General features: G+C 33.9%; 3 protein-coding genes and 1 non-coding gene across 4 annotated transcripts in view; 3 read left to right on the forward strand and 1 right to left on the reverse strand.

Moving 5' to 3' along the window:
• The first annotated feature begins 3,025 nt into the window (after positions 1-3,025).
• Positions 3,026-3,107, forward strand: Trnas-gcu. The gene has a single exon. It is a non-coding gene; the product is annotated as a tRNA-Ser (tRNA).
• Positions 3,108-10,270: 7,163 nt separating this feature from the next.
• LOC106105737 lies at positions 10,271-14,175 on the forward strand. Its single transcript, XM_013286172.1, has 8 exons — positions 10,271-10,442; positions 10,876-11,072; positions 11,376-11,523; positions 11,862-12,014; positions 12,238-12,456; positions 12,977-13,089; positions 13,427-13,588; positions 14,107-14,175. Exons 1-8 carry the CDS (start codon positions 10,271-10,273, stop codon positions 14,173-14,175), a joined length of 1,233 nt encoding a protein of 410 aa, XP_013141626.1.
• Positions 14,176-15,723: 1,548 nt separating this feature from the next.
• Positions 15,724-20,626, forward strand: LOC106105748. Its single transcript, XM_013286184.1, has 8 exons — positions 15,724-15,895; positions 16,125-16,321; positions 16,531-16,681; positions 17,056-17,202; positions 17,559-17,777; positions 18,738-18,850; positions 19,583-19,747; positions 20,358-20,626. Exons 1-8 carry the CDS (start codon positions 15,724-15,726, stop codon positions 20,460-20,462), a joined length of 1,269 nt encoding a protein of 422 aa, XP_013141638.1. The 3' UTR covers positions 20,463-20,626.
• A 2,798-nt stretch (positions 20,627-23,424) lies between these two features.
• Positions 23,425-26,714, reverse strand: part of LOC106106615 (uncharacterized protein CG3556) — a 41,207-nt gene continuing 37,917 nt past the window's right edge. The window contains exons 8-10 of the mRNA XM_013287224.1: positions 26,298-26,448; positions 24,557-24,768; positions 23,425-23,634 (exon numbers count right to left, since the gene is read on the reverse strand). Of these exons, the coding sequence (XP_013142678.1) occupies positions 23,573-23,634; positions 24,557-24,768; positions 26,298-26,448 (425 nt within the window). The 3' untranslated portion in view covers positions 23,425-23,572. The remainder of the gene's footprint in view (positions 23,635-24,556; positions 24,769-26,297; positions 26,449-26,714) is intronic.

Raw genomic sequence — 26,714 nt, forward strand, 5'->3', positions numbered from 1 at the left:
CATATTTTTCTTTATTTCGTAAAATCAATCTGAAAGGGAAATTGTTCATAGTTCCAGAACATCGACGTATGCTATCGACAGATGACGTATCGACAGAGCTCAATGTCAAGTGAAACGTAACCTCACCCTCTCCCTACAGCCTTTATACTGTACAAAATATTCCAAACACATAAACTACTGTATACCGTTTACTATATATTACTGGAATATATTTATTTAATCTTTTTGACTTTTAAAATAATAGCTAGTCATTTTTATTTACTTTTATATGATAAAAAGGACTTACATGTAACATATTTATAAGTAACAAGTGAACTCAAAACCTATTATGCAGATTAAAAAACACTATTCGAATAATGTCTCTGGGTAACATTATCTGTTAAGTTATGTCACCTAACATTCAAGTTATAAAATGTAAAATATTAAAAATCACTTTTTTAATAACATTACATTACTTTTTACTAATATAAATGTGAAAGTTTGGATCGATGTTGAATTTGTAACTTAAACTGCTTAACAAATCTCGATGCAATTTGGCAATATTGAATCAAACTATCAGATCAAAGTCTAAAAGAATACATGTGCTATTTACGTTAGTTTTTTTCAGATTTCATTCTTACAAAATGGCGGGAAAGCTGATATTTATAAAAATATAAAGTCTGTATATCCGATCACACAAAACATCTACGCAATAGCTAAAGGAGTCAATATTGTCGCAAGGATATCGATAAACCTCCGAAGCTCGGAGAGGATTTATCGCGTCCCGGCAGCGCAGTAAGGAGCTTACTTAGGCATTACTTAGGCTTTCCTTATTTAGCTTACAGCTGGACGTTATTAGATTACCTAAACATTTCACAGAAACATATTTTTATAACTTTAAAAAATACTAATAAATAGAATTTTACCTTTAAAGTTTAATCTCACCTTAGTGAAACAATCGACTATCGCAACACCGTTCTGCGCTAGTCGATTGTTTCGCGGGTATAAAAGCGCTACTAAACAGATGTACATACATTATTTTTAACAAAGGTGTGTGCGTGCTCTTCATGTGTGAAGTGAAATCGACCTCTGTCCATGCGAATTATAATTAACACATTAATGTAGCATAGGTTTGGGTAGATTAGCCTTACAAATAAATGCGGTTTAAAATTCAACTTAGGCATAAACTGAGTATAAGTAAAATTCGTACTAATATTTGCTTTAACTATAGTTCAATTTCAATATTTCTCATTTCATTTGTTATTTCGAAGCCAAATGTCACCATTCATCATTTATCGCAGATAGATGCCACATGTCATATGCGGCAGCCGCAAGTAACGCCATGTATAAAACATACCACAATATCACTAGATCAACACTTCACAAGTCATACAAGAGAGTATTTTTACATAAGGTTTCTGTGGTTCGTTGAGCCGTAACTCATCACTGTATTTGCCTAACATTTGTCCGTCACACACGGAACGCTGTCGTTTAGAGCGGTGGCATACTCCACTCGTGTGGCACCGCTCTAAACGACAAACTACACTCGGTTGATCCTGACAAATGACTGTAGCTAGGTCTTGTCGTGACAGACGTTTCTTATTCGGTACAAAGTAACCTATTTTTCACGTAAAAAGCGACCTGACTAGCAGCTAAAAAGTAGTGGTTTCTGTTCAAATACAGGTTATAACCGTTTTTTCCCTATTAGTTCTATCTGATGGCTTGCTACATTGACCACTTTATTGAGAAGACTATAACGGCAAGTCTAATTAACTAAAAAGTAACATAATTTCTTGAATTACTTAAACCTCCCTTGTTGTAGTCTATATTGTACAAGTATTATTACTTTGATGTCGGTTTCAGCCGGGGTAATCAGTTATATTTATAGGTTCTACATTTTTTAATATAAGAATTGGAAACAAATATCTCAATTAAAGTTGTATAAAAGTTTTCGGGCAGTGTAAACTGTAAGGTGTATATTTTTTTTTATGTTCTAATTTCCCTAAACCACGGTACAGTTGTTAAATAAGGTTATAAGTTAAAATTATTTAACTTCTGAAGGTAAAACTCCGAGAATGAGTTCACCTTCAATTTTATTACGGTGTTATAGTAAAATTATTCCGTTTACGACATTGTTACTTGTATAATTGTAACCAGAAAGTAAATCGAGAATAAGAACAAAATGTAATCATAAACAAGAGAACAAAACTCGAAAATGAGGCATCCCGTTTTACGCGGTACTCGTAATTCTGAACATTAAACGGGAATTATATGAAATGAAATTTTATTCATATTAGAGAATAGACCCGTACACACGCTAGACGTTGGCGTTGTTTTAACGCTCAATAGTGTTGATCAAACTTAGCAAGTCTCAAAGACAGGTTCACAAGATAAGGGGACAGTTTCTTTTTAAGGTGCGCATACGTTTAGTGGCGCTTTGATTCCTAAGCTAATAGCTTATATGGAAGTGCGCACACTACTCGATTTCTATTGGGCAACTGAACATTTAAATTGTTGGCAAAACAATCGACAATCGCACAACAGTTGTTGCCAAAGGTGTGTCCTCGCTTTTAAAACTCAGTATATATTACATTTGAAGATGTTTTTGCATCAAGAAAATATTCTAAACCCGTAAATCCGTGTTGCGGTCAACTGTATATCCGAGATGGCTTTCACTGCTCGCTTGAGGCTATTACATTTTTCCTAAGATGTTTCTCTTAGACCTGATTCCAGCTTTTTTCAGTTTCTTGATTCAAAAGTTAGAAGCGCAGCATTAATTTTAAATTTTCATACTTGTATAGTAGTTTTCTGATATCTTGGCTAGTCTCAAATTCACAGTCAAATTCACACTGCAGACCACAAATTTAGGTATAGCGGTTTGCTAGGGGCAAGGAGATGCTAATGCCATTGGCCATACCTAAAATGAACTATACAATTATTTGTATTAGTTATTTTCCACTATAGAGACAGCTGAATAAACACATATTGCGGTCCGTATTTATATTGCTTAAGCATGTGTAACAATGTTTAACAAATACAACTATATGACGAGGTGGCCGAGAGGTTAAGGCGTTGGACTGCTAATCCAATGTGCTCTGCACGCGTGGGTTCGAATCCCATCCTCGTCGATACTTTTTTATAACTCTGGTAGATCTTTTTGGGTAATGAGTATAACGACGACCTTAACTGTCCTAATGAGAGCCGCTTGCATTGCGTTTCAAAAAAATTGTAAAATAACAGCTATAGAAAATTACTTCTTCTTTGAGTGTCATCTCCTATCATTGGTTTGCAATCATAATGGTAACTGTAACTCGTGATTGCTGCTCTAAATAATGAACGTGTATTTTTATTAACCACTGGCGCAGATTTTAAAGCCTTTCCTGGATTTCTTTTTCCTTGTATCTTTCCCTGTAAAATTAACTGTAGTAATTTTTTACAGAATATTACACACACGGCAATACAAGCTGATGACATGATAAGGTACAATATGTAAAGCATCTTCTGACACTAATGACATTGACAGTTCAATGTTAACGAGCTGTCAAAGTTAGACCGCTTTAACATCTACGCACGATTATGCCAGCTCGCCCGGTGCAATACGACCACACTGAAGACAGGTGTGAATTGGAAGCAATTCCGCGTTTCGTCTGATGAGTGTGGTGTCAAAGGCCTAATTTTTGTCCCTTACCCTTTGCACCCTTTTCTTAAGAGGACAGGACGGGAAGTAAAAGTGGATTTGACGGTGGAGGAAACGCATAGGAAGGGGAAATATCCTTTTTATGTGCGTCTCCTCCTTCGTCAGTTAAGGATAGGCAACGCATTTGCAATTGCGGATGTTTATGGCAGCGGTCGCTTTCCATTTCGGTGGATTAAGGTAGCCGCTTGCTCGATTGCCACCTTATATTATAAAAAAAAAGTTTCACTTATTCCAGGTTTCTTTGACGTATCATATAATAGTCGCAATGTTACGTGGATGGAATACACAGTTCACCCCGCGACCCCCTGGTCGTAATTGGTTTACTTCGTCCACGCTAACGGAAGCTTTTAGCGAACGTCATACATGTCCTCAGACGGCCATACATGTCCATTAATTGCCTACAGAGTGCGTCGTTGCATAACGTATATTTTATACGTCTATATTTTTATACCAACACTCTAGACAGTTTAGTAAACACGGGTTAAATCGAACCAGTTTTTTTTAAGCATTAACTTAAATTTTCTATCAATAGTTAGCAGTTAGAAGTAGGTTTATATGGTAGAGATATAATGATCCAGCAAGGGTTATTTTAGACTAGCTGTTTGCGTGCGGCTTCATCCGCATGAAATTATGAAAATTTTATTTCATTGTTTCCATTTGTCATATTATCATTTGCAAATGTCAAAATGACATGACACAAACCATGGCAATCATACTTCCTTGTTGTTGGCAGCTTGTAGCTTATGGTCCATTTCCCACATTAGGGTTTTTATCCGATTTATTTACCCTCTGAGTTTATTAGCGTGAAAATATATAAAGCGTGACGTAAGTATTGGGCTTTATATCAAAAAAAGGTTTATTCATAAAAATGCTGAGATTGCTGACATCTTACGCCACAAAGTGGTGTGTGTTTACGTTTTATTATATTAGTATAGATGGAGAAGTATTGCTAAGAATGGTGATGATATTAAATTAAGCAACGCAATAAACATTTGCAACAGATAATCCCACAAACTCGGTTATTGAACCAAAAGTGTTATTTACTCCAGCGATCGTGTTTACCGAATTAAATACAATACCGAGCATACTAATTTGTGGTTCACGATTCCTGTTATTAAATTTAATGAACGTAGATATTAATTACGTAAGCCGCAAACATTAATATGCTATCGAATGACTGAGTATGGGTGACTACAATATACTTAACAACACTAGTGCGAGTATCACTTCTTTAAAATTCATTCCCGATATGTGCACCAAGATGCTTTCCTTCACCGTAAGCACGTCAGTTAAGAGCGGGCGCCCACTTTCGACTAAACTATGACACTATTGTTGTGCGATTGTCGATTGTTTCGCAGCCAATTCAACTGTTTAGTTGCACAACTAAAAATCGAGTAGTGAGTGAGCATGTTAACTCCTAGAAATCAAAGCGTAAGATAGTGATGTTCCAAGTGTGCACACGCTCTAAATGTATAAATGACATTCGAATTGAAAACCAAATTGGTATATGACGGGATTCGAACAGGGGAGAACCATCCGCCATCGACGTTCTCATTCACTCATGACCATCAATTTTCAATCCATCCATCTCTAGATGCAGTTTACTACACTTTCAAATAGAACTTTAATTTATATTAAAAAATCGTATACCGCACCATTCCGTGTGGATTTTATATTGCAAAAGTTCCAATTCAAATAGTCTGAACTCTGAATTTCATACCTCCATACGTTTCGAGTATTCATTACATTTTTTTTTTCTGAGTAAATAAAAATGCTGATGGGCCTTCGGATACGCATCACTGCAGAAAAAACATTTAATATTGATTAAATAAAACTTACAATTTTATTTTTGAATACTAATAGAATATTTTGTGCGTTTTCTTAAACAAATAAGATCAAAGTAATATATATGACTAGCTGTGTCCCGCGACGTCAGGTCGGAGTCAAAAGATATATAATATGTCCTCAAATATCAGCTATCTTCCAGTCATTTAAAACTCGGTCCTGCTCTTTCGGAGATGACACGGGATAAACGAGGACTTGGGGACGGACACACGTAAATTAAAAAAATGTTCACATAAAAATGTAACATTGTGATTCATGCAGATTCTTACTATAATTTTATTAACTACTAGCTGTACCCGTGCGGCTTTATCCGCATGAGATTATGAAAATATTATTTCATTGTTGACACTTGATTCCTTAGTGTTGGCAGCTTTTAGTTTATGGTCCTTTTCCTACATGGAGGTTTTTTTCCAATTTATTTATTCCCTATGTTTAATAGTTTGAAAATATATAGTCTAAAGCGTGTCGTAAGTCTAGAGGTTTTTATTAAAGAAAGAATTATTTAAAAAAAGCAGCGATTGCTGACATCCTATGCTACAAAGTAGTGTGTGTTTACGCTTTATTATAGTAGTATAGATGAAGATATAATGACATTTACAGAATCAAGCAATACCTTAGTGTAGATACCTCTAATATGCTTAAAGCGACGCTTTATGGCCAGAACTTTACGGCAGATAAAATAATAAAAATTAAAATAACAAAAAAGCAGGAATCAAATCAAACTGAGGGCCAATCAAATGAAAAAGTCATAAATAAAGCGTCACGTTGCAAAAAAGAACACCTTTAGTTTATAGATATTGCCCGAGCTCGTAACGTTTACGATATACAGGGTGGTCCAGTTTATGGCGGACGTCATTCATGTCAAGTCAGTCTTTTTAGAAGAGCTTTGTGTACAAATTGTTTATACGATATCGGTATACGGTAACACATATCGTTGAATATATTTAAAAGTTATCACAAAATCTATCATCATCATCATCATCAGAGGCACTACAGCCGCGGGTGGGCCTGGGCCTGGTCCAGTAAATTCCTCCATATCGGTCTATCTTGGGCTTTTTCATAAAATCTATACTTACTATATATCTATACTATTATAATAAAGCGTAAACACACTACTTTGTTGCCTAAGATGTCAGCAATTACAGCATATACTTGAAAAAATCTTTTTTCAATGAAAAGCCCTACAATTACGTCACGCTTTAGGCTATATATTTTCACGCTATTAAACTCAGGGGGTAAATATTTGGGATTAAAACCCTAATGTGGGAAAGAGAACCATAAGGTGCTGCTAACATCATGTCATGTCTGTCATTTTGATATTTGCAATTGACAATTTGACACATGTATACAATAAAATAATTTTATGTTGATGAAATCGCACGGGAACAGCTAGAAAAACATAAATGGTCAATTCGTAAAAGAAACACTTGTCACACTAACTTCCAGTATCGGTATTGTTGATACCTCGTTAACTTAATGTAGGTTTTCACACTTATTCTTCACTTAGTGATGACAGAAAACGGCTTAACAAAAGAAATAACCAGTAAAAAAAAATTATTATACTTTTTACATGGATTAAATTACTAACGTATCTTACGCTGTGTCTATACTTTTGGTACTGGAAATATTTTAATTTTAAGTTCTTAAGTCAATAACAGCCATTGACAAAAAAAGTCTGAAAGGTTTCTAACAGCTGTTTGAAATTATAGTCATATTGAAATTAACGAAATAGAGAAAACACAGAAACAAAGTCGACACTAATTAGTGCAACATACAATCCGTCTTGAGATTTACTTTCATTCTATGCTTTTTCATTTCTTTCTTTTATAGGAATATGACATTACTTAAGGCATACTCACTACTGAAACTAAACCATCGCACAACTGTTTAGTCTGGCTATGATTCCTATGAGCTTATATGGAGGTGCGCACACTACTCGATTTTTAGTTATGCAAATAAACAGTTGAATTGTCTGCAAAACAATCGACAATCGTGCAACAGTTGTGCGATAGTTCATGCAAAGGTTGTCGACCGCTTTTACAATGCTAAATTAATCCGGCAGTGTTTTGTTTTGAAATATGAAACTTAATAAGAAGGATACTGATTTTCAAAAAAATAATATGAACTTAGTTAATAACTATATGCGTAGAATATAAACAATAAAAATAATGTTATATACTTTTAAAGTATTATAATTGTAACTAGCAATATTTATTTAACACTCCACTAGAGATCTCGTCAGGAATATATCAATTCGCGCGCGAATATATCAATTCTTCTAATGACATTGACAGCTGTCAGCTAGGGACGTGACGTTTATGCCGACAATCTAGTGTTGCGCCACGGTACTAATATTCTTCTTAACAATACAAAAAAATAAGTCTTTTCTCTTGACAATAAGAACCGGAATCAACCAAATGGTAAAGAAACTCCACAGATAAAATAACGATTTCATAAAGATTATCTACGCTAACAACGAAGCCAATTCAATAACTATTTGAAATCATTTTGTAAAACTCATAGAAGTGCACTTCACAATCCACTCAAATAAACTTTTGACAAATGGTTGCAATAAAATTTACCCACTGGTAAAGTTCCAGCACATAGATTGTAATAAATTATTATTGAACTGAAATCTCTGGCAATGCGGTATCCTGTTGATGTTCAATTTAGAACTGTTGTAAATTATATACCTTTTTTTGTATCAGGCACCTTCAACAATTTCCCTAACTAGCTTTTGCCCGCGCCTACTAACGCGTGAAATAAAAAACATATAGCCTATGTTACTCACAGATAAATTGCCTTTCTAATGGCAAAAGAAGTTTTAAAATAAGCGCAGTAGTTTTTGAGTTATTTCAATACAAACAAAAATACAAATCATTCCTTTTTATAACACTAGTATAAACTAGCTGATGCTCGCGACTTCGCCTACGTGTATTGAAAATAACAAAAAGCATAGTCTATGTTACTCACTGATAACGTAGCTTTTTAATGGTGAAAGAATTTTTGAAATCGGAATAGTTTTTATGTGAATGTAATACACACAAAAATCCAAAAATACAAATATCTCCTCATTTTAATATTAGTATAGATATAGATATAAATAACAATAAGGAAATTTTAAATTTTAAGAGGTTAAGAGTTATTTGGAACTCGCTTCACTAGAAGGGGCAAAAATTCAACATTTTCTCCAAAGAATTTTCGGAATACAAACACGTAACAATTTTTATAACTCATCGATGAATCCATATTATAAGAAAATATGTAAAATATATCCTCTTTATGTGCGTCTCTTCCTCCGTCGGATAAGGGTAGGCGACGCATCTGCAATTGCAGATGTCTATGGACAGCGGTCGCTTAGCGATTTTGGCGGATTCAGGTGGCCGCTTGCTCGTTTGCCATTTTATGTTATAAAAAAATCTAGCCTTATAATCTATACTTTGTCCTATTTTTATCTTTACATGAATTACCTTGTTTATAATGTCAAACGATCCCATAACCTAGAGCCCTAAATGTAGCGGGCGATGTGAAAAGCGCGCTATGAATAAGTGAACAGTTCCAGCGGGTCACCGGACAGCATTATACAGCCGCGTACATATTAAACTGAACATTTCTCTGATCTAGATTCCTGATTTACCTTAAATTATAATACTAGATTTCACTATGATCAATTTTATTGACTAGAAATTTTTCACATTTATGAAGACTAGCTGTTGCTCGCCACTTCGCCCGCGTGATATTAAAAGTATTAAATATAGCCTATTACTCACTGATAAGGTAGCTATTAAATGTTGAAAGAATATTTTAAATCAGTCTAGTAATTTTTATTTATATTAATACATACAAAAATCTAAAATACAAATCTTTCCCTTCATAATATTACATCTTACTAATATTATAGATGCAAAAGTTTAGATGCATGGATGGATGGATGTTTGTTAGAGTTTGCAGCCCAAACGGCTCAACGGATCTCGATGAAATTTGGTATAGATGTAGAGGATAGTCTGGAAGAACATATAGGCTATTCACTTTTGTTTTTTTTAATTCCACGCTGACGGAGTCGCGGGCGAAAGCTCGTAGACTATAGATTATAGATTACTATACATATAGATTCAGACTGTTAAAATAAAAGAGATGAGTTTACTAGATTATTCATTAAATTTCAATTTTTGATGTTAAATAATTGATATGTTGTAATAAAAAAAAAAAGACAGGAAACTGGAGCAAAGCTATGTCCTTTTAATGGATATGCATTTGTTATTATCTAACAAATAACTACAATTGCTTTTCCATTAAAATCTTAATGCATTTTTAGATCGTATCTATGAAGTGTTTTTTTTTCCAAACTTTGTAAATAAAATTAATATTTATTTATATTTATAGCTATAATACAGTTACTGTATTAAATAAAGTCAGGTTGAAACTTATTTTAGTTGAATAATTCTTCAAACATAAATGGTTAAATTTCAAACTGCACTTATACAAATTTGTTACAATTATTTTTTTTCTATAGTAAATACATTAGGAATCATAATCCTTATCGTTAAAAGCACTTGTTGGATTTGTTTAATGTAGAAAAAGTCACAGGAATTATCTAGTCTACAAAATATGCAACAATGTCAGTGTTCAGAAAAAATGTAAAAGCCATTTATTAATGCATAAATTGAAAATAGAAATAGATCGAAGATATAAAAGTCGGGTAGATATAAACTATTGCGTCATTTCGTGTTTATTTGGTATCGAATAGAGATGTCAGCACAGGGTATAGAATGTGTTGTTCACGGTGCGTTGGCAGCACTGCTGCGTGTAATGCGCGTGGTGGGGATGATACCGGTGCGACTGGTGCCGCTCGCGGACGCATTCGTTGTTCGCTACTCGTTCGCACAAGACGTCATTGCACGTTTTTTAAGTTTCTGTTTTAGTAAGTACACAATTCTATCTATCTATATGTCTATACTAATAAATGGAATTTATTAACTATACATTTAGAGATTTTTTACTTAAAAACTATCGTTGCTATTAAACACGACATATGAGTTTTACTTATAAAACGCATTTCAACACTAGTGAAATTTACCGCTAACCCCATTTGTAGTCTAATGTAAGATCGTGTACTTTCAAAACTCGATAAAGGAGACCCCGACGGGTCTAAAACTAGTCGGTATTTCCACGGAACTACCCGTGTATGTGGCAATGATATTAAATAGCGATTCCTCACTTGTCAAATTCCTCAGCCCTATAGGCATCAATAAACCGTATCAAAATTTGTAGGCGTCACGTGTTAACGATAGGGGACTTCTATTAAAAGATCTTGTATAAGAAGTAGCTGTTTGTAAAGCTTCATTTCTTTGCAGATCTCATTATAATGACATTGGAAACGTATCATCTTATCCCAAAAATTTTATCCAACAACACACATTTACACAAACTGGCATTGTTTATGTCATTATACATCGCTGTTATTCTTCGTTGTACTATTTTAACTGCTGCAGTATTCAAAGGACGCCAACGGACGGTACAACTATGTAAAAATCTAAATGAAATCCAAAAGGTATAATTAAATAATACTATTGGTATACTCCTAATACACACATATACAACTATGAGACTAGTTCCAGATCCGGCACATTAGTGCTAATGATGTTAGAGGCTCTACCTATTAGATCAACGTAAACCTTCATAAACCAACTCAAGGCGCCGGGCGCAGCAACGAATGTTATTGGTTCTTGTGGATGGTTTATGCAGGTTTTATGTCTATAGTGTACACGACATTTACTAGCTTATTTTATTATTAATTTTTGTATTTAACTTTATTATCTCCTGTTGTTATTTCCAATGCAATATTTTTTTTCAGTTAAACATAGAAGGCATTCACGATATCGAGGCTGTTAAAGTTGAAAAAAGGAGATTTAAATTTTTCCTTATGCTTCTTGGATCAGGGCCGATATTGAAGATCTTTCAAATCATATTGGTCGGGGTTGACAATACTAATGAATATGATTGTGAGTATGAAGTATTAATGTGTGACATACTACACTATGTTCCATTAAAACAAAAAGTACATACAATCTTAAAATCATTGTCTTTACTGTAAGTTATTTTCGCTTCAAAACCAATAGTTTTAAGATATATTACTTATACTCGTATATCTTATTAATTAATCTTATCTTATAAATATATTGATTATAAGATATTTTAAAACTGAATTACTGTTACTTAGCAAAAACTGGCCTTAAAATATTGCGGTCTCTTTTACTGTCAACTTACTTGATACGTATATTTATTAGATATTTATATAAACATTACAAGTAATCAATGACATTTTCGTATTTTTTTCCAGACTTATTCATGGTCCAGAATATGTCTTATCAATTTGGATTGTTTTTGACATTAACGTTGGAAGGGCAGTTCGTGTTTACAATACTTTCCGTGCACACCGCGCTTCAGGCTCTCAATCGTCGACTGGGAAAGTTGTTGATAGATTTGAAAAAAAGTAATAAACCAGCATGATTACTTATCTATTGATAATTTAACTTAATTAATTCAAACACTTTATTATAAAAAAACACCTAATGGATTTCGTCTTCGGCTAGGAGTTGAGTTGAGAGCGCGCGTAGTAGTTGACTAACAACTACGCTTGTCCACTGCGCAATAGTTGATTCACATCTTTAATGTCTTCTAATTATTTCTGTGACAGTCTTTTGTTTTTTTTTTAGAAAAAGAGAATAGCGACGAAACATCAACGACAGTTAGGACCCTCAGGAAATTGGCTAAATCATACAGTACTATGTGTGATCTCATGAAGACATTGGATAAGGAGAATGGATTCATGATTTTGGTGACATTTATCTTGTTACTGATATACGCTGTACAAACTACTTTCTTCCTAATCGCATTTTGGGATTTAAATCCTCTAACGAATATGGCTTTTGCAGGTTCGCTTAATTTACATTCATGTGTGTTTATACAAATTTTGCATTCACTTCTGGAATCTGAAGTCTTTTATGTAGACACCAGAATGGGGTTTTAAAGCAAACGATTGATAACAAAACGGAAGAAGGAAAGACGCGAATTCTATCAATGTCATATCATCATCAGCATCAGCCCACTATACGTCTACATTGAGAGCATGGAACCTATTCTAAGGTGTATCTAGGCTATGGTCAACCAGGCTGGCTCACTATGGGTTGTCTTTACACATATCGTCGAATTTATTTTTCGACATGGGCAGGATGCAATACTTTTCTTTCACCGTAAGAACATATCTAGAAGAATCATATGCTTTAATTATATTTCTTCTGATTAATTATATTATGTTATTCAAATCCAAAATCTACTATCAATTCATAAGTTCTAAATGTTTAAAAACTGTTAAGGTCCATCAATATTTTCTTCGAAATTCGTTAAAAGTGTTGACTGTTCTTTAATCAAGCGGTTTTTGTTGCTTTTTCATAGATATCGAGTCGAAAAAATCAACCCTTAATAGAATATTCCAATGCTTTCTATGTGTGCATGTTATCGCAAAAATCATGTTTTTGCTGGAACCCTGCCAGTGGACATATAATGAGGTAACTTAACAATTTTATTGTAAGCTAAGTTAAACCACTATTGTAAAAATACATTACTATCTCTGTCTACAAAGGTAAAGAGTACAAAATATAGATAGACGCTTCCAACGTTGAACCTATTATCGTCAACAAACGTTCAATTAATAGCATAGAACAATTTACTTTACAGCATTTTCTGTGGGGTTTCTATTGACAGGAAACATGCATAAAATTAGTTGTAATCTCTACTTTATAAAGGTAACGAAAAAGACGACAATATTTATCAACAAGTGTCAGTGCTATAGAGTTCTGAAGTTAAGGAGTGACAAAACTACTCACACGGCTTCATTTGTTACAGATGGAAGTAACCAGGCTGTTTGTGACTAGACTGACACATTACGCTCCGACCCGAGGGCCACTCTACAATGAGCTGGAAAAGTTCTATCGTCTTGTCTTCACAAACATACCCTCGTATTCGCCACTTCAATTATTTACTCTAAAACGATCATTTATATTGGAGGTAATAAGTGTAATCGCATCACTGTAATGTTATTTTAATTTTACTGATAATTTACATGCGAAAGTTTAGATGGATTGTTGGAGTTTTTAGCCTAAACTGCAAAACGGATCTCGATGAGATTTGGCGTAGACATAGAGGACAGAAAAAGCACATATGGCCTGTTGTGTTTTTTATTCCACCCAGACAGTGTCCAGGGTAAATGCTAGTCTAGTATGTAATAAAGAAGAAAGATTTGTGTTTTTGTGTGCAATAACTCAAAAACTACTAGGCCGATTTTAAAATTTTTTGCACGGTTGGAAAGGTAATTTATCTGTGAGTGATAAAGGCATTTTTTATTACACGCGGGCGAAGTCGCAAGCAACAGCTAGTATATTAAAGGTGAGAAAAGAGACTGTCTCCAGTTGAAATCTGCAAACTAATTGACCGTTGTACATAGAATATTAAATATTCCTTTGTCTTTTTGTCTAATCGTAACTAACATAAGATTGCATTATTTCTAATGCAATGTTTCTTTACAGTTATTGGGTGCACTCATCACATGGTTTCTTATTGTTTTACGTAATAATCGCCCAAAAGGAGATATGTAGAGCAAAAAAATATATTTGAATACTGTTTTGTGACCATATTTGACTATCATTCGTGTGTGTTCACTTAATATTTTAAAGTATAGTGTTTTTTTGATTTTTGTGTGATACGATATTGTTAACTTAACTTGCTCCTTGTCTAAAATAAAAGGCTACATCAAATGTTTTTGTGTTTTATTAAGGCCAATTTAATTAGAGTAAACATAAGATTTTTTTAAATTACGAATACTTATTGAACCATTCAGTCTCCTAATATGACAAGAAATTAAACATTCTGCTTCTCATTGCCCTATGTCCCCAAAGTCAATTTCTCAGGGAGACCCTGGGGTGGATGCGCTAGGTACACTATAGCGTGTCACGAGGTGGTGTCAATTTATTGGGACGCACTGAGGGCCTCCTCCCGGGGCGGCCAGTGGGGCGTCGCGGTGGCAAGCAAAAGTGATCCCGTGACGCTCCACACAATGGCCAGGAGGGAACAGAGGGGTTTATTTGGTGTGCCCCATTATGGGGAGAGTCCCACATAACTCTCGTGCCTGCCCCGAGGCACGGAGTATGTGTAAGGCATTCCCCTCTGGTAAAAAAGGTACACTATAGCGTAGTAGTCCTAAACAAACTTGGCAGCGTTCAGTGGTGGCCGACAAGAAGGAATCGGGCTGTCATGGCCCGGCTATCATGGAGCTGGCGAGGAACTGTAAACACTAAACATTAGTTAAGAATAAATAGAAAACCCCATAATTTGTATGGCTACTTGGTACTATTTAAAACTAGCTTTCGCCCGCGACTACGTCCAGACTATGTTCTACATCTATGCCAAATTTCATCGAAATCAGTGCAGCAGACTACAAACTTAACAAATACCAATTTTAATCCAAAACGAATTTTATCCAAACTTTCGCATTTATAATAAGAAGTAGGATTCTCCAGCGCTATTGAGACGGAAATCGGGAAACAGTTTCAAAACGATACAAATATTCTGGATTTTGAAAGCTTTATTGTATCAATGTTATAAGAAAATAGTAGATACGTTGTAATTAAAATAAAAAACCAGGAGACTAGATCAAAGTTATCTATGGCCTTTTAATAGATGTGCATTTGTCATTATCTGACAAATTACTATAATTACTTGTCCATTAAAATCTTAATGCATTTTTAGATACATATCAGTCAACTTTGTCCATATAAAATCACAACTTTACTGTCAGCTATACGCAAGATTATTAAACTAAACAAATGAATAATAGCTTGGATGCAGTTACTATTCAAAAAGATATCACGAGTAAACTTTTTAATTTGATTATTCATAAACAAGGTAAAACAAGGTACAACAAAATATTTAAAATACTTGTAACATCTATTGGAAATATATTTTTAACGTCTACAAAGTCGCAGGAATTATCTAGTCTACAAAATATGCAACAATGTCAGTGTTCAGAAAAAATGTAAAAGCCACTTATTAATGCATAAATTGAAAATAGAAATAGATCGAAGATATAAAAGTCGGGTAGATATAAACTACTGCGTCATTTCGTGTTTATTTGGTATCGAATAGAAATGTCAGCACAGGTTATGGAATGTGTTGTTCACGGTGCGGTGGCAGCACTGCTGCGTGTAATGCGCGTGGTGGGGATGATACCGGTGCGACTGGTGCCGCTCGCGGACGCATTCGTTGTTCGCTACTCGTTCGCACAAGACGTCATTGCACGTTTGTTTTATTGCTGTTTCAGTAAGTATAGAAGATCCATAAGTTTTTGTAATATGCTTGCCTGCTTTCAATGATATCAAATAGCCTTTCCATCATAAATAACTAATGTATTTATTTCCAATTTATTGAAACTTACTGATTGTTTAAACATAACTTTGCTTTTTAAAAGACATCACGGGTTAACAATAACGTAATTTTATTTAAATATTTTGTTAAATAATAGCATTTTCTATACTCAAATATTTTGCAGGTGTTCTCCTAATGACAGTGGAATTATTTCAATTTATTCCACAACTTTTAACCATGAACAAATTTCTACAAAAAAGGGTAATGCTGTTGTCATCAATCGTCGCTTTGTTTATTCGTACGACAGTCATACTTGGTTCAGTTTTGAAAGGATACCAACGAACAAAACTACTATGTAAAAATCTCAACGAAATTCAAAAGGTATAAAATAAAACAACACAATACAAACAGCATATAAAGATGTGTGTTACTCATATACTCGTACCAATTCCAACCAACCTTGTCAGCAACGCAAGACTTTGCCAGGTTCATTGTAGATAATCTTAATTTTACAATCATTAAACTGGTACTCGATGTTATGCGGTCTAAAGATAGTATAGATAGTCTGTTACATCTGATATCTTTTTCAGTTAAAAATAGAAGACGTTCACGATGTTCCTGTCGCTAAGGTTGAAAAAAGAAGATATAAATTGTTCACTATTCTTGTCACAACATTACCGCTATTAAATACCATTGAAACCACAATGTATTGGGATAGCACTACAAAGGTCAATGTGCCCTGTGAGTGTTCAAAATTTTATGTTTCTCTTCCTAATTTTGCCTCTACTTATAGTGAAACGGTATAGTGAAATTTGAAAAAGCTAAAAGTCACCTATTTGTAATAGTAAATACTACACTCGTTACTTAAGTTAGGAGTTGGGGTACATTGGTAGAGATATGACTATAAAATGAAAGAGCGATCGCGTAGAAGGTGACATGATCAAGTGGGGAGTAATGACTGAGATAACCGATAATAGATCAACTTGGAGAAATAACCTGGTGCACTGACGCTATAACTAGGAGTAGGGTAAGGTCATCTACTGGATTAGACACTTGTTAGGTTTAATTATAAATCAATCGGGAAATCTATGGCATCTATTGTGTGCTTTTTCCAGATTTGATCCGGGTATTATTGTATGAGTTTGAAATTATTGTTATTTCGATGGTGGAGGGGCAGTTCGTGTTTACAATACTCTCAGTGCACACCACGCTTCAAGCCCTCAATCGACGTCTGGGGAAGTTGTTGACGGATTTTAAAAGAAGTAAATCGTATAATATCAATTTGGTTACTCAACTTTGCACACTTTACCTTATTTACGATATAAAATCTACAATTCGTACACTCAATCTTTGCAATGAACGTCGTATTATAATATGGTTTTTTGACTTTAGCAATGATTTTTTTATACCATAAGGTGGAACTCTAGCAAGCGGCTTAAATGGCGAAGAACCACCGGCCATAGACATCCGCATTAGCAGATGCGTTGCCAACCTGTAACTACGAGTAGACTAGACCATAGTTTGACCACGCTGGCCAACTTTGTATTCTGCCATCATTAAATATCTTTAACATTATTTATGTGATTTACTAAGACTTTATTTTACTTTATATGCTTAGATAAGGATGGAAGTACCGAAATATCATCAGCGCATAGGACTCTGAGACAATTGGCTACATCATACGGCGGTTTATGCGATGTCATGAGGACACTAGATAAAGAAAATGGACTGATGATTTTGATGGCATCTATCTTACAACTGCTGAGAGCTACGCAATGTGTTTTCTTCCTAGTGGTCTTTTGGACCATAAATCCTATTACGTTCATACCTTATGCAGGTTTGATTATTTTGTTAGAAGATAATTATAATAAAAGTAAGGTAGAATAAAATAATAAGCAAAAGCAACGCCTTCAACCTTTTGTCATTTCAATCATCACCAAATCACTATATGTACATTCTCAATTAGGGGCTCGGAGTCCTAAGTAAAGGGTGCCTAAACCATAGTCAACAGCGCTGGCCCACTGCGGGTTCGTTGATTTTACACATATCATTGAATTTTTTCGCCGATATGTGCAGATCGCAAAGTTATTTCAATGTCCGTATTAAATGCTTGCATAACTTAATCTTGATTTGCAATACTGTATTTACTTTGCAAAACTTTTTATAATCCACTATCAATTCACTGGATAAATATCTGACATACATCATTATTGTATAATTCTAAAGGTTTTTTTTTGCGACTTTATGCCCTGTCGTTCCCCTGACATATTTTTTAATCAGGGATCTGAGATACGGGTGTTTTTTATATCAAAGTATACTAAGTTTAAATCTAAATTACCATCTTAATCTTAACTTTATCACAGGAATATCACAATATTCCAATATTAATTTAAAACAATAAAATTAAAATTCAATTTGTAAAAATTTAGACTAGGAATTATAAAGGTAATAAAGGGGTTCAAAAATAAGCTTCATATTTGAAAGTCGTATTTTAACCCTGATTTTTTTTTAACATAAGGTGGCAAACGAGCAACCACCTGAATCCGCCAAAATGTCGAAGTGACCGCTGCCCATAAACATCCGCATTTGTAGATGTGTTGCCTACCCTTAATCGATGGTGTGGAGACGCACATAAAAAGGATATTTCCCTTTCCTATGCGTCTCATCCGCTGTGTAACCCACTTTCCCTTTCCATCCTTTCTCATAAGAAAAAGGGTGGGAAGAAAAAAGGGACCAAAGTTGGGCCTAAAAAAGAGGGTTTGCTATAAACAAGTAATTTTTTGTTGTTCCTCAACAGACACGGAGTTAAAAGAATTGACCATTAATAGGACATTGCAGTGCTGTCGTTTACTGATAGTTTTCATGAACATTATGTTTTTACTGGAGCCCTGTCAATGGACATATAATGAGGTAAGTTTACAATTTTACCGTAAGGTTTCACTGCTTTAATGCTTGTACCAAAATGCTATCTTTGTTTCTCTTTAAACGGATTCTAATAACTAAAAATCATTGTATTTTTGTAAGTGTTTCAGCAGTTGACAACCACTGTTAAATGTATCTAAAAACTTTGTTAAGTCAGAACTATGAACAGTTCCAAACAATAATAGCCTGACCTAAAGGAATAATAGCAATCCATTACACGAACTCCATCAAATTTATTACCCAGTTATCTTGAATTAAGGAGACAGGATGCTTAAAACATTGAAGCTATTATCAACAGGCAACAATTAGTAGCACAATCCTTAACTTGCAACTAACTAGCTGTTCCCGTGCGGCTTCATCTGCATGAAATTATAAAAAAATTATTAATATATTGATAGCAAATGTCAAAATGACGTGACATGACAATTCTTGGCATTCTTGCTTCCTTGATGTTGGTAGCAACTTATGGTCTCTTTCCCACATTAAGGTTTTTATCCAAAATATTTATCCCCTAAGTTCAATGGCATGAAAGTATATAGCCTAAAGCGTGACGTAAGTATAGGGCTTTTAATTAAAAAAAAATTATTCAAAAATATGCTGTAATTGCTGACATCTTAGGCAACAAAAAAGTGTATGTTTACGCTTTGTTATAATAGTATAGAAAATAAATAATTGTATAAGTCATAAGATATGAGGAAATGACTGCCAAATTTGTGCCAGATGGAGGTGACAAGGCTGTTTGTGACCAGAATTACACACTACGCTCCGACTACCAGCGGGCCTCTCGTCAATGAATTGGAGGCATTCTATCGTCTAGTCTTCACAAACATTCCCTCGTATTCGCCACTTCAATTGTTTACTCTAAAACGATCATTTATACTAGAGGTAATTTAATAACTTACTTTTATATAGTACTAACTTTTGCCCGCGACTCCGTCCGCGTGGAGTTAAAAAATAAAACTGAGTAGCCTATGTGTTCTTCCAGACTATCCTCCACCTCTGTGCCAAATTTCATCGTGATCCATTTAGCTGTTTAGGCTACAGACTCATATCAAACATCCATCCATCTAAACTTTCGCATTTATAATATTAATATGAAGTATGACTAGTTGTTATTCGCGACTTCGTTAGCGTGAAATTAGAAATATTAGAAAATATGTCCTATACCTCCTCACAGATATATTCCCTTTCTAATGTTGATGAAATTATTCTAAATCGGTCCCGTAGTTTTTGAGTTATTTCGATTTGTATAAAAGTAAAAATATTTCATCTTTATAATATTAATATAGATAATAGAGCAAACAACCTAGCGTCCACCTGAAATTTCAAAACTAATCTGGAGTTTAAACATTAGGGGACTAGATTCCTTTTCTATTAGTCTTCTTCTTAGCTTCTTAGCCTTCTTAGCCAAAACTTTATTCTTCCCATCTCTTCCCAATCGTGTAGCTGTATTGCGAGTGGTTTTGTCTCGTTGAAAGTAACGTTTCCTTTGCAGTTATCGGGTACACTCACCGCTTGGTTGCTTATCGTTTTACGCGATAAAAGCACAATCAAGCAAGAAGAAATCATGGGTACAGAATTTAATAATACACTGAATTAATTACAAACGCATTGTTTCAAATTTAATCACGAATCTTAAATCTATTGTGTGAATTACCTTAAAAAGTTGGTGTTAAAATTCTTACTACACTATAATATTTTCTATAGATTGCGCATTTCGATTGAACTATCGCACAACTGTTCCGTTTTTTTATTTTATAACATAAGGTGGCAAACGAGCAAGCGGCCACCTGAATCCGCCAAAATGGCGAAGCGACCGCTGCCCATAAACTTCCGCAATTACAGATGCGTCGCCTACCCTTATCCGACGGAGGAGGAGACGCACATAAAGAGGATATTTCCTCTTCCTATGCATCTCCTCCATCATCAAATCCACTTCTCCTTCCCATCCACTTATAAGAAAGGGTGGTAAAGAGAAAGGGACTTAAATTAGGCCTCCGGCACCACACTCATCAGACGAAACACGGTATTGCTTCCATTTCACGCGTGTCTTCTGTGTGGTCGTGGTATTACTGGGGGGAGCCGGCCCTGCACTAACATGTTAATGCGGGCACTACCACTGTTAATTCCAATGAGTTTATATGTAGGTGCGAATGTACTAACACAAATCAAAATCCCACGTACTTTTCTCTTAACTAGTTCAGTACATTCTTGCAAATTTTTGTTCGTCACTGGACACTAATGTTTTGTGAAATTAAAAAATATTTCAAAGATTTCTGTGTTTTATTAAGATCCATTGAATTATAAACATAAGGCATATTTACGAATAATTAATACATTGAACCATTCAGTCTCCTAATATGATAAACACTAGACATTAGGTAAGAAAAAACCTATATAACATTATTTACTACGATAATCTAAAAGTTCAAGGCCTGTCCCACCACTAGCTGATAGACTCAGATAGCTGTATGACGTCACTGTCAGATAAAGTAACAAAATCTGATATTTCCATCGCATTTTGGTGGGACAGGTCCTTAAAATGACAAAGATCAGAAAACTATTAATATAGAAATTACGTAGAGAATCTATTTTATTGAATTAAAGAGATTGTAAAATTGCTTACAGATCAGAAAATAGTAAAAAGTTACTTCAACATGCTGTTATTCATATAAGAAATCTTACATTTCAAAATTCTTTAAAATCATTGAAAACAAAATTACTTCACTATTTACTAATTTTTACTAAACTTTTACTAGAAAATTGTTAAAAGTACAATTTTACCTTAAAAGTTACTTTTACATCTAAGTTAATATTAAAAGGTATTATTAAGAACGTTGAAAATCTATAGAATAACCAGAAGTGATATTTGAAACCCGTCTTAAGGTTAAAAAAGCATACAAACTCAATTATTATTGTTTAAAAAAGTTATGACGTCAAAAGTCATAGATATAATAAATCTAGATGGAGCATTTCATACAAGTATAATACTAAAAGTAAAATTTTAAAATATGAGTCGAATTACACAAATATATACATTAAAAAATAAATAAAGTGAACATTTCTTGAAAAGTGTAATAAGCTATTTTATTACATTTATCTAAAAGAAATTAAAAACCCAAAATTTTCTTAACATACACAATATTGCGTAAAGGTTTAAAAATCTCATAACAAATTAATGTTATTAAAATTAAAAAAAAAATAGTACTAATAAAACAACAGTTACATTGAATTTAGTTTTTATATACGACTAGCTTTCGCCCGCGAATCCGTCCGCTAGGAATGAAAAAAATAAAGTGGTTAGCCTATATGTTCTTCCAGACTATCCTCTACATCTACACCAAATATCATCAAAATCCGTTCAGCCGTTTAGGCTACAAACTAACAAACATCCATCCATCTAAACCTTCACATTTGTAATACTAAGTAAGATTATTTAATTTAATGCAAAAATGCATTAAAATGCTCCATCTAGATATTATAAATCTATGTTGAACAGAATTACTTCTTTCCTTCAAATTAAAATATGGAAAAAAGCTGTGCGCTTGTAACATTACTTCTTCTATTTCTAAAGAATATATTAAAATTGATACACTAATATTATTAAAAGTTTCTACAAAGGTAAAAGGTATATTTAATGTTTCGGTTAAATCTCTAGCTTCAACACTAATCTATCAAAATCTAGATTAAGAGATTTAAAAGTAAGTTTTATTAACCCTATATTAGAACTATCGTAAATATTATGAATAAAAAAATAAAAAAAAATGCGTGTTAAAGACAACAAAACTTTCATCACATTATAGTTTGAATAAGATAGATTAGTTTGATAAATGACGCATATGAAGTATCGAATTCAATTTGTATGAAGGCAAATACCATACTCAAGAGACAGGTATTGTAGTGACGAAACACGCAGCGAACAATTTTGAACTATCGATATTCGTTTTAAATAATTATCGAACTCAACTAATATTATTTTTTTTCTTATTCACTAATTTTGAGGACATTTCTAGCATTGATTATAATGTAGAGAATTCAGCGATGACTATACAACTCATACTTTGTTTGAAAGCTAGAGATTATCATACTGCGATGTTTAGATTCACTAAAAATCGAGAAATAAATAAACTTTTTAATAAAAAAACAAAACCGACTTCCAAACAAAATTTTTAGAAATCCAATTCGATTGCGTACGGCTGTAGTAATAAACATTTATTTACTCTCATTATTTGTTATAGTTATTTTTAATTTGAGAAAACAGTGTTTTTTTTATTTCATAATTTATAACTATAAATCTATCGATTCCAACTTCTATAAGAATAAAAATCGAAAATCGATAAGATTCATGACATTTTACACAACCCATCCCTACTAAAATCGAAATGAATTGTCAAACTAATCTAAATTATTTAGACGCACTATAATTGTGAAAATAAAGAAAATTTCAAAAAGTAAAGTTGTTTGTAATATAAAGGACAGTAAGTGATATTTAAAAACATACAAGTTATAAAGAAAATAAATACGAAAACACTTCACTGTTGTTAAAATAAACATAACATTAAAAGAAATCTAATATTTGAAATAATAATCAAACATTACAAGTTACTTAATAGCTAAAATCCTAAATCTAATGAAATATTAACTTTGACTTGAGATACATGGAAAAGAAGCATTTTTTAATTAAAAATGCTTATTCTATGACATTGTAAATTACAGCTTCTTGTACCAGAAGAGATAATGCTCGCCATCTTCTACAAGAAGATCGTCGACACCTGAAAATATCAACAAACAATTTACATCACAATGTGAAAGCTAAGAGCATGCGGACACCTTTGACTAAACTATCGCACAACTATATAATCTCGTGTACACTACTCGATTTTTAGTTATAGAATTACACAGTTGAATCCACAATCCCACAACAATTGTTGAATTAGGAAAGTAAGATCTTTTGGTAGTTCAAAAATCATTATTGTAAATAAAGGCAAATTACTATGGTCAAAGGCAATTAACTATATAGACTCTACATAAACAACATTTTTTTTCTCCGGTCATCATTTGTCAAGTTTAGTGCCACCTCCTTCTGTTTCGTTATAAAACATTTAACACAATTATGATAAGCACAGCCTTTTATAATAAAACTAGGTGACACCCGCGACTCCGCTCGCGTGGGGAAACAAAAGTGAGTATCCTATGTTTTCTTCCAGACTATCCTATACATCTATGCCAAATTTCATTGAAATCCGTTCAGCAGTTTAGGCTACAAACGCTAACAAACATCCATCCATCTAAACTTTCGCATTTATAATATTAGTACGAAGTATGATAAACTATATAGTGCTACAAAATAAAATAAAATCATTTAGACATTATATAATAAATATAAATACAATTTACATGTTTTGGGGGTGAATAGACAGTTAATGGAGCATATGAAAAATGTTTCAAGAGTATGCTACTCTATATCTTTCTGAATCTGTTTACAACCAACATCAACTCAGTGCTATAATAAACCCCACCTGCAAGCTCTACCATACAGATAAAAAAAGAATTATCGAAATCTGTCTACCTGCGGCGGAGTTATGCCGTAACACATAAAAAAAAACAGATGAATTGAGTACCTCATACTTTTGGGAAGTCGGTAAAAAAGCTAGGAAGAAAAAAGAAGTTGCTATAAGGAAATCAGTAACTCACCGACTGGTGCTACAAGCTGGTTGCCAGGGGGGCTGGCAGGGTCGGGGACCTCGGGCAGGCGGTACAGCAGCCAGTAGTGGTAGCCCATCGGCTCCTCCTTATGTCCCGCCAGAGTGTGCACATAGTGACCGTTGGGCCATTCACTTGCCTCGAACTTGAACTTAGGCTCTTGTTCAGCTGCCATTTGCATAACATGGTAGAAAGATATGTTCCTGCAAATCAACAGCAGAGATAATATTAGCAATTTTTTGAATTACTCCTAACCGTAAGAAATATATTTTTTTATTGAAAATATTACATAAAACACAAATTAAAAAGATGCACAAATATGGCCCCACAAAAACCATATAATTGGTTTGTCCGCGGGTGCGGTGGTTACAATATTACATATGTAGAGGAGTGTAGCATACTTGTATAACATTTTTTTTGTGTAAAATTATATAAAATACATACATAATATACAGTATATAAATAAAATATTCTATTCATGGGCTATTATCAAAATGACGGCTTTCCATTTTTATAGACGGCTAGCTTTCGCTCGCGTGGCAAAAAATAACCAAAATAGACTTTGTGGTCTTCCAGACTATCCCCTACATCTATGTCACATTTTATCCACATCCGTTCAACAGTTTAGACTTAAAACTCTAACAAACATCCATCCATCTAAACATTTACATTTAGAAGGTTATACGAGTCATCATTATGATGCTACTTCTGGCAGGGACTGAAAAAATAGGAAAATCTTTAAACGTAAACACTATTAATAAGTGACTAAATTGGATTATTCCCAACCATCACCCCGTTTTGTCCCCACGTGGTAACAGATGAGAATAAAAAGTTTTATACATCTTACTTTTTAGTCCCACAATAATGTGACAGATGGAACTGTAATGAAATAAAATAAGTTCCAACCGTCCCCTCGACGCAGAAGGTGGGACGGATGAAACTTTTATTCTGATCTTTTTTTATAATATAAGTTGGCAAACGCGCAAGCAGCTGAATCCACTGAAATGGAAAGCGACCGCTGCCCATAAACATCCGCAATTGCAGATGCCTTGCCTACCCTTAATTGACGGAGGAGGAGACTCACATAAAGAGGACATTTCCCCTTCCTATACGTCTCCACCGTTAAATCCACTTTTCCTTCCCATTATTTCCTCTTAATAAAAGGGTGAAAAGGAAAAGGGACTAAAATTAAGTCTCCAGCACCACACTCATCAGACGAAACGCGGAATTATTCCCACTTCACGCCTGCCTTGTGTGTTCGTGGTATTGCGGGCAGGTCGGCCCTACAGTGCAAAGATATGAAAGCGGGCTCTACTACGTGGGGACAGAACTGGGTTAAAGTACTATATCAGATATAGTACCATTCAGAGATACCGGTGAGAAAATGCTATTTAGTCTCGTCTATATATTATTAAGGCTTTTACCGCTCTTGGCGGCCCTTACACATAACAAGAGAAAGAAAAATAACAATAACATAGTTACTAATTATTATTTTTGTATTGTTATCAACTTAAATATTTATTAACGCTAGATGTCCTTAATTGCAATCCTTTCAAATTCATTTTAATGTAATAGTATACAATAGTTAATACCTACTTCTAAGTTATAATGTAAATGTTATGTATGTACATATGTGTGTAATGGGAAATAAAAGCTTTATTTATTTATTTATTTATATATTATTAAAATGTCTTTGGATTACTTATGCTAGTGATAATTGTTGTTTCCTTACCTCGGAGCAACCATATACAGTGTATAGTTCTCAGTAACGTTGGTGCCGAGCCACAGCGTGTAAGTGAAGGAAACGTTGCGCGCGTCCGAGTCGTTATGATTGTGACCAGATTGATAAGCAACTTTCAAACTGCCATCGCCGCCATTATTATCTGTAGATTTTTATTATTATATTATGTTATATTATATATTATAATTATAATAAAGCGTAAACACACACTTCTTTGCCTAAGATGTCAGCAATTTCAGCAAATTTTTGAATAATTGTCTTTTTAATAAAAAGCCTTACACTTACGTCATGCTTTAGGCTATATATTGCCACGCTATTAAACTTAGGGAGTAGATATTCTGAATAAAAACCCTAATGTGGGAAAGAGATCATAAGTTGCTGCCATTTTGACATTTGCAATGTATAATT

The sequence above is a fragment of the Papilio polytes genome, unplaced genomic scaffold, assembly GCF_000836215.1.
Source record: "Papilio polytes unplaced genomic scaffold, Ppol_1.0 DF824269.1, whole genome shotgun sequence".
Lineage (NCBI taxonomy): Eukaryota > Metazoa > Arthropoda > Insecta > Lepidoptera > Papilionidae > Papilio > Papilio polytes.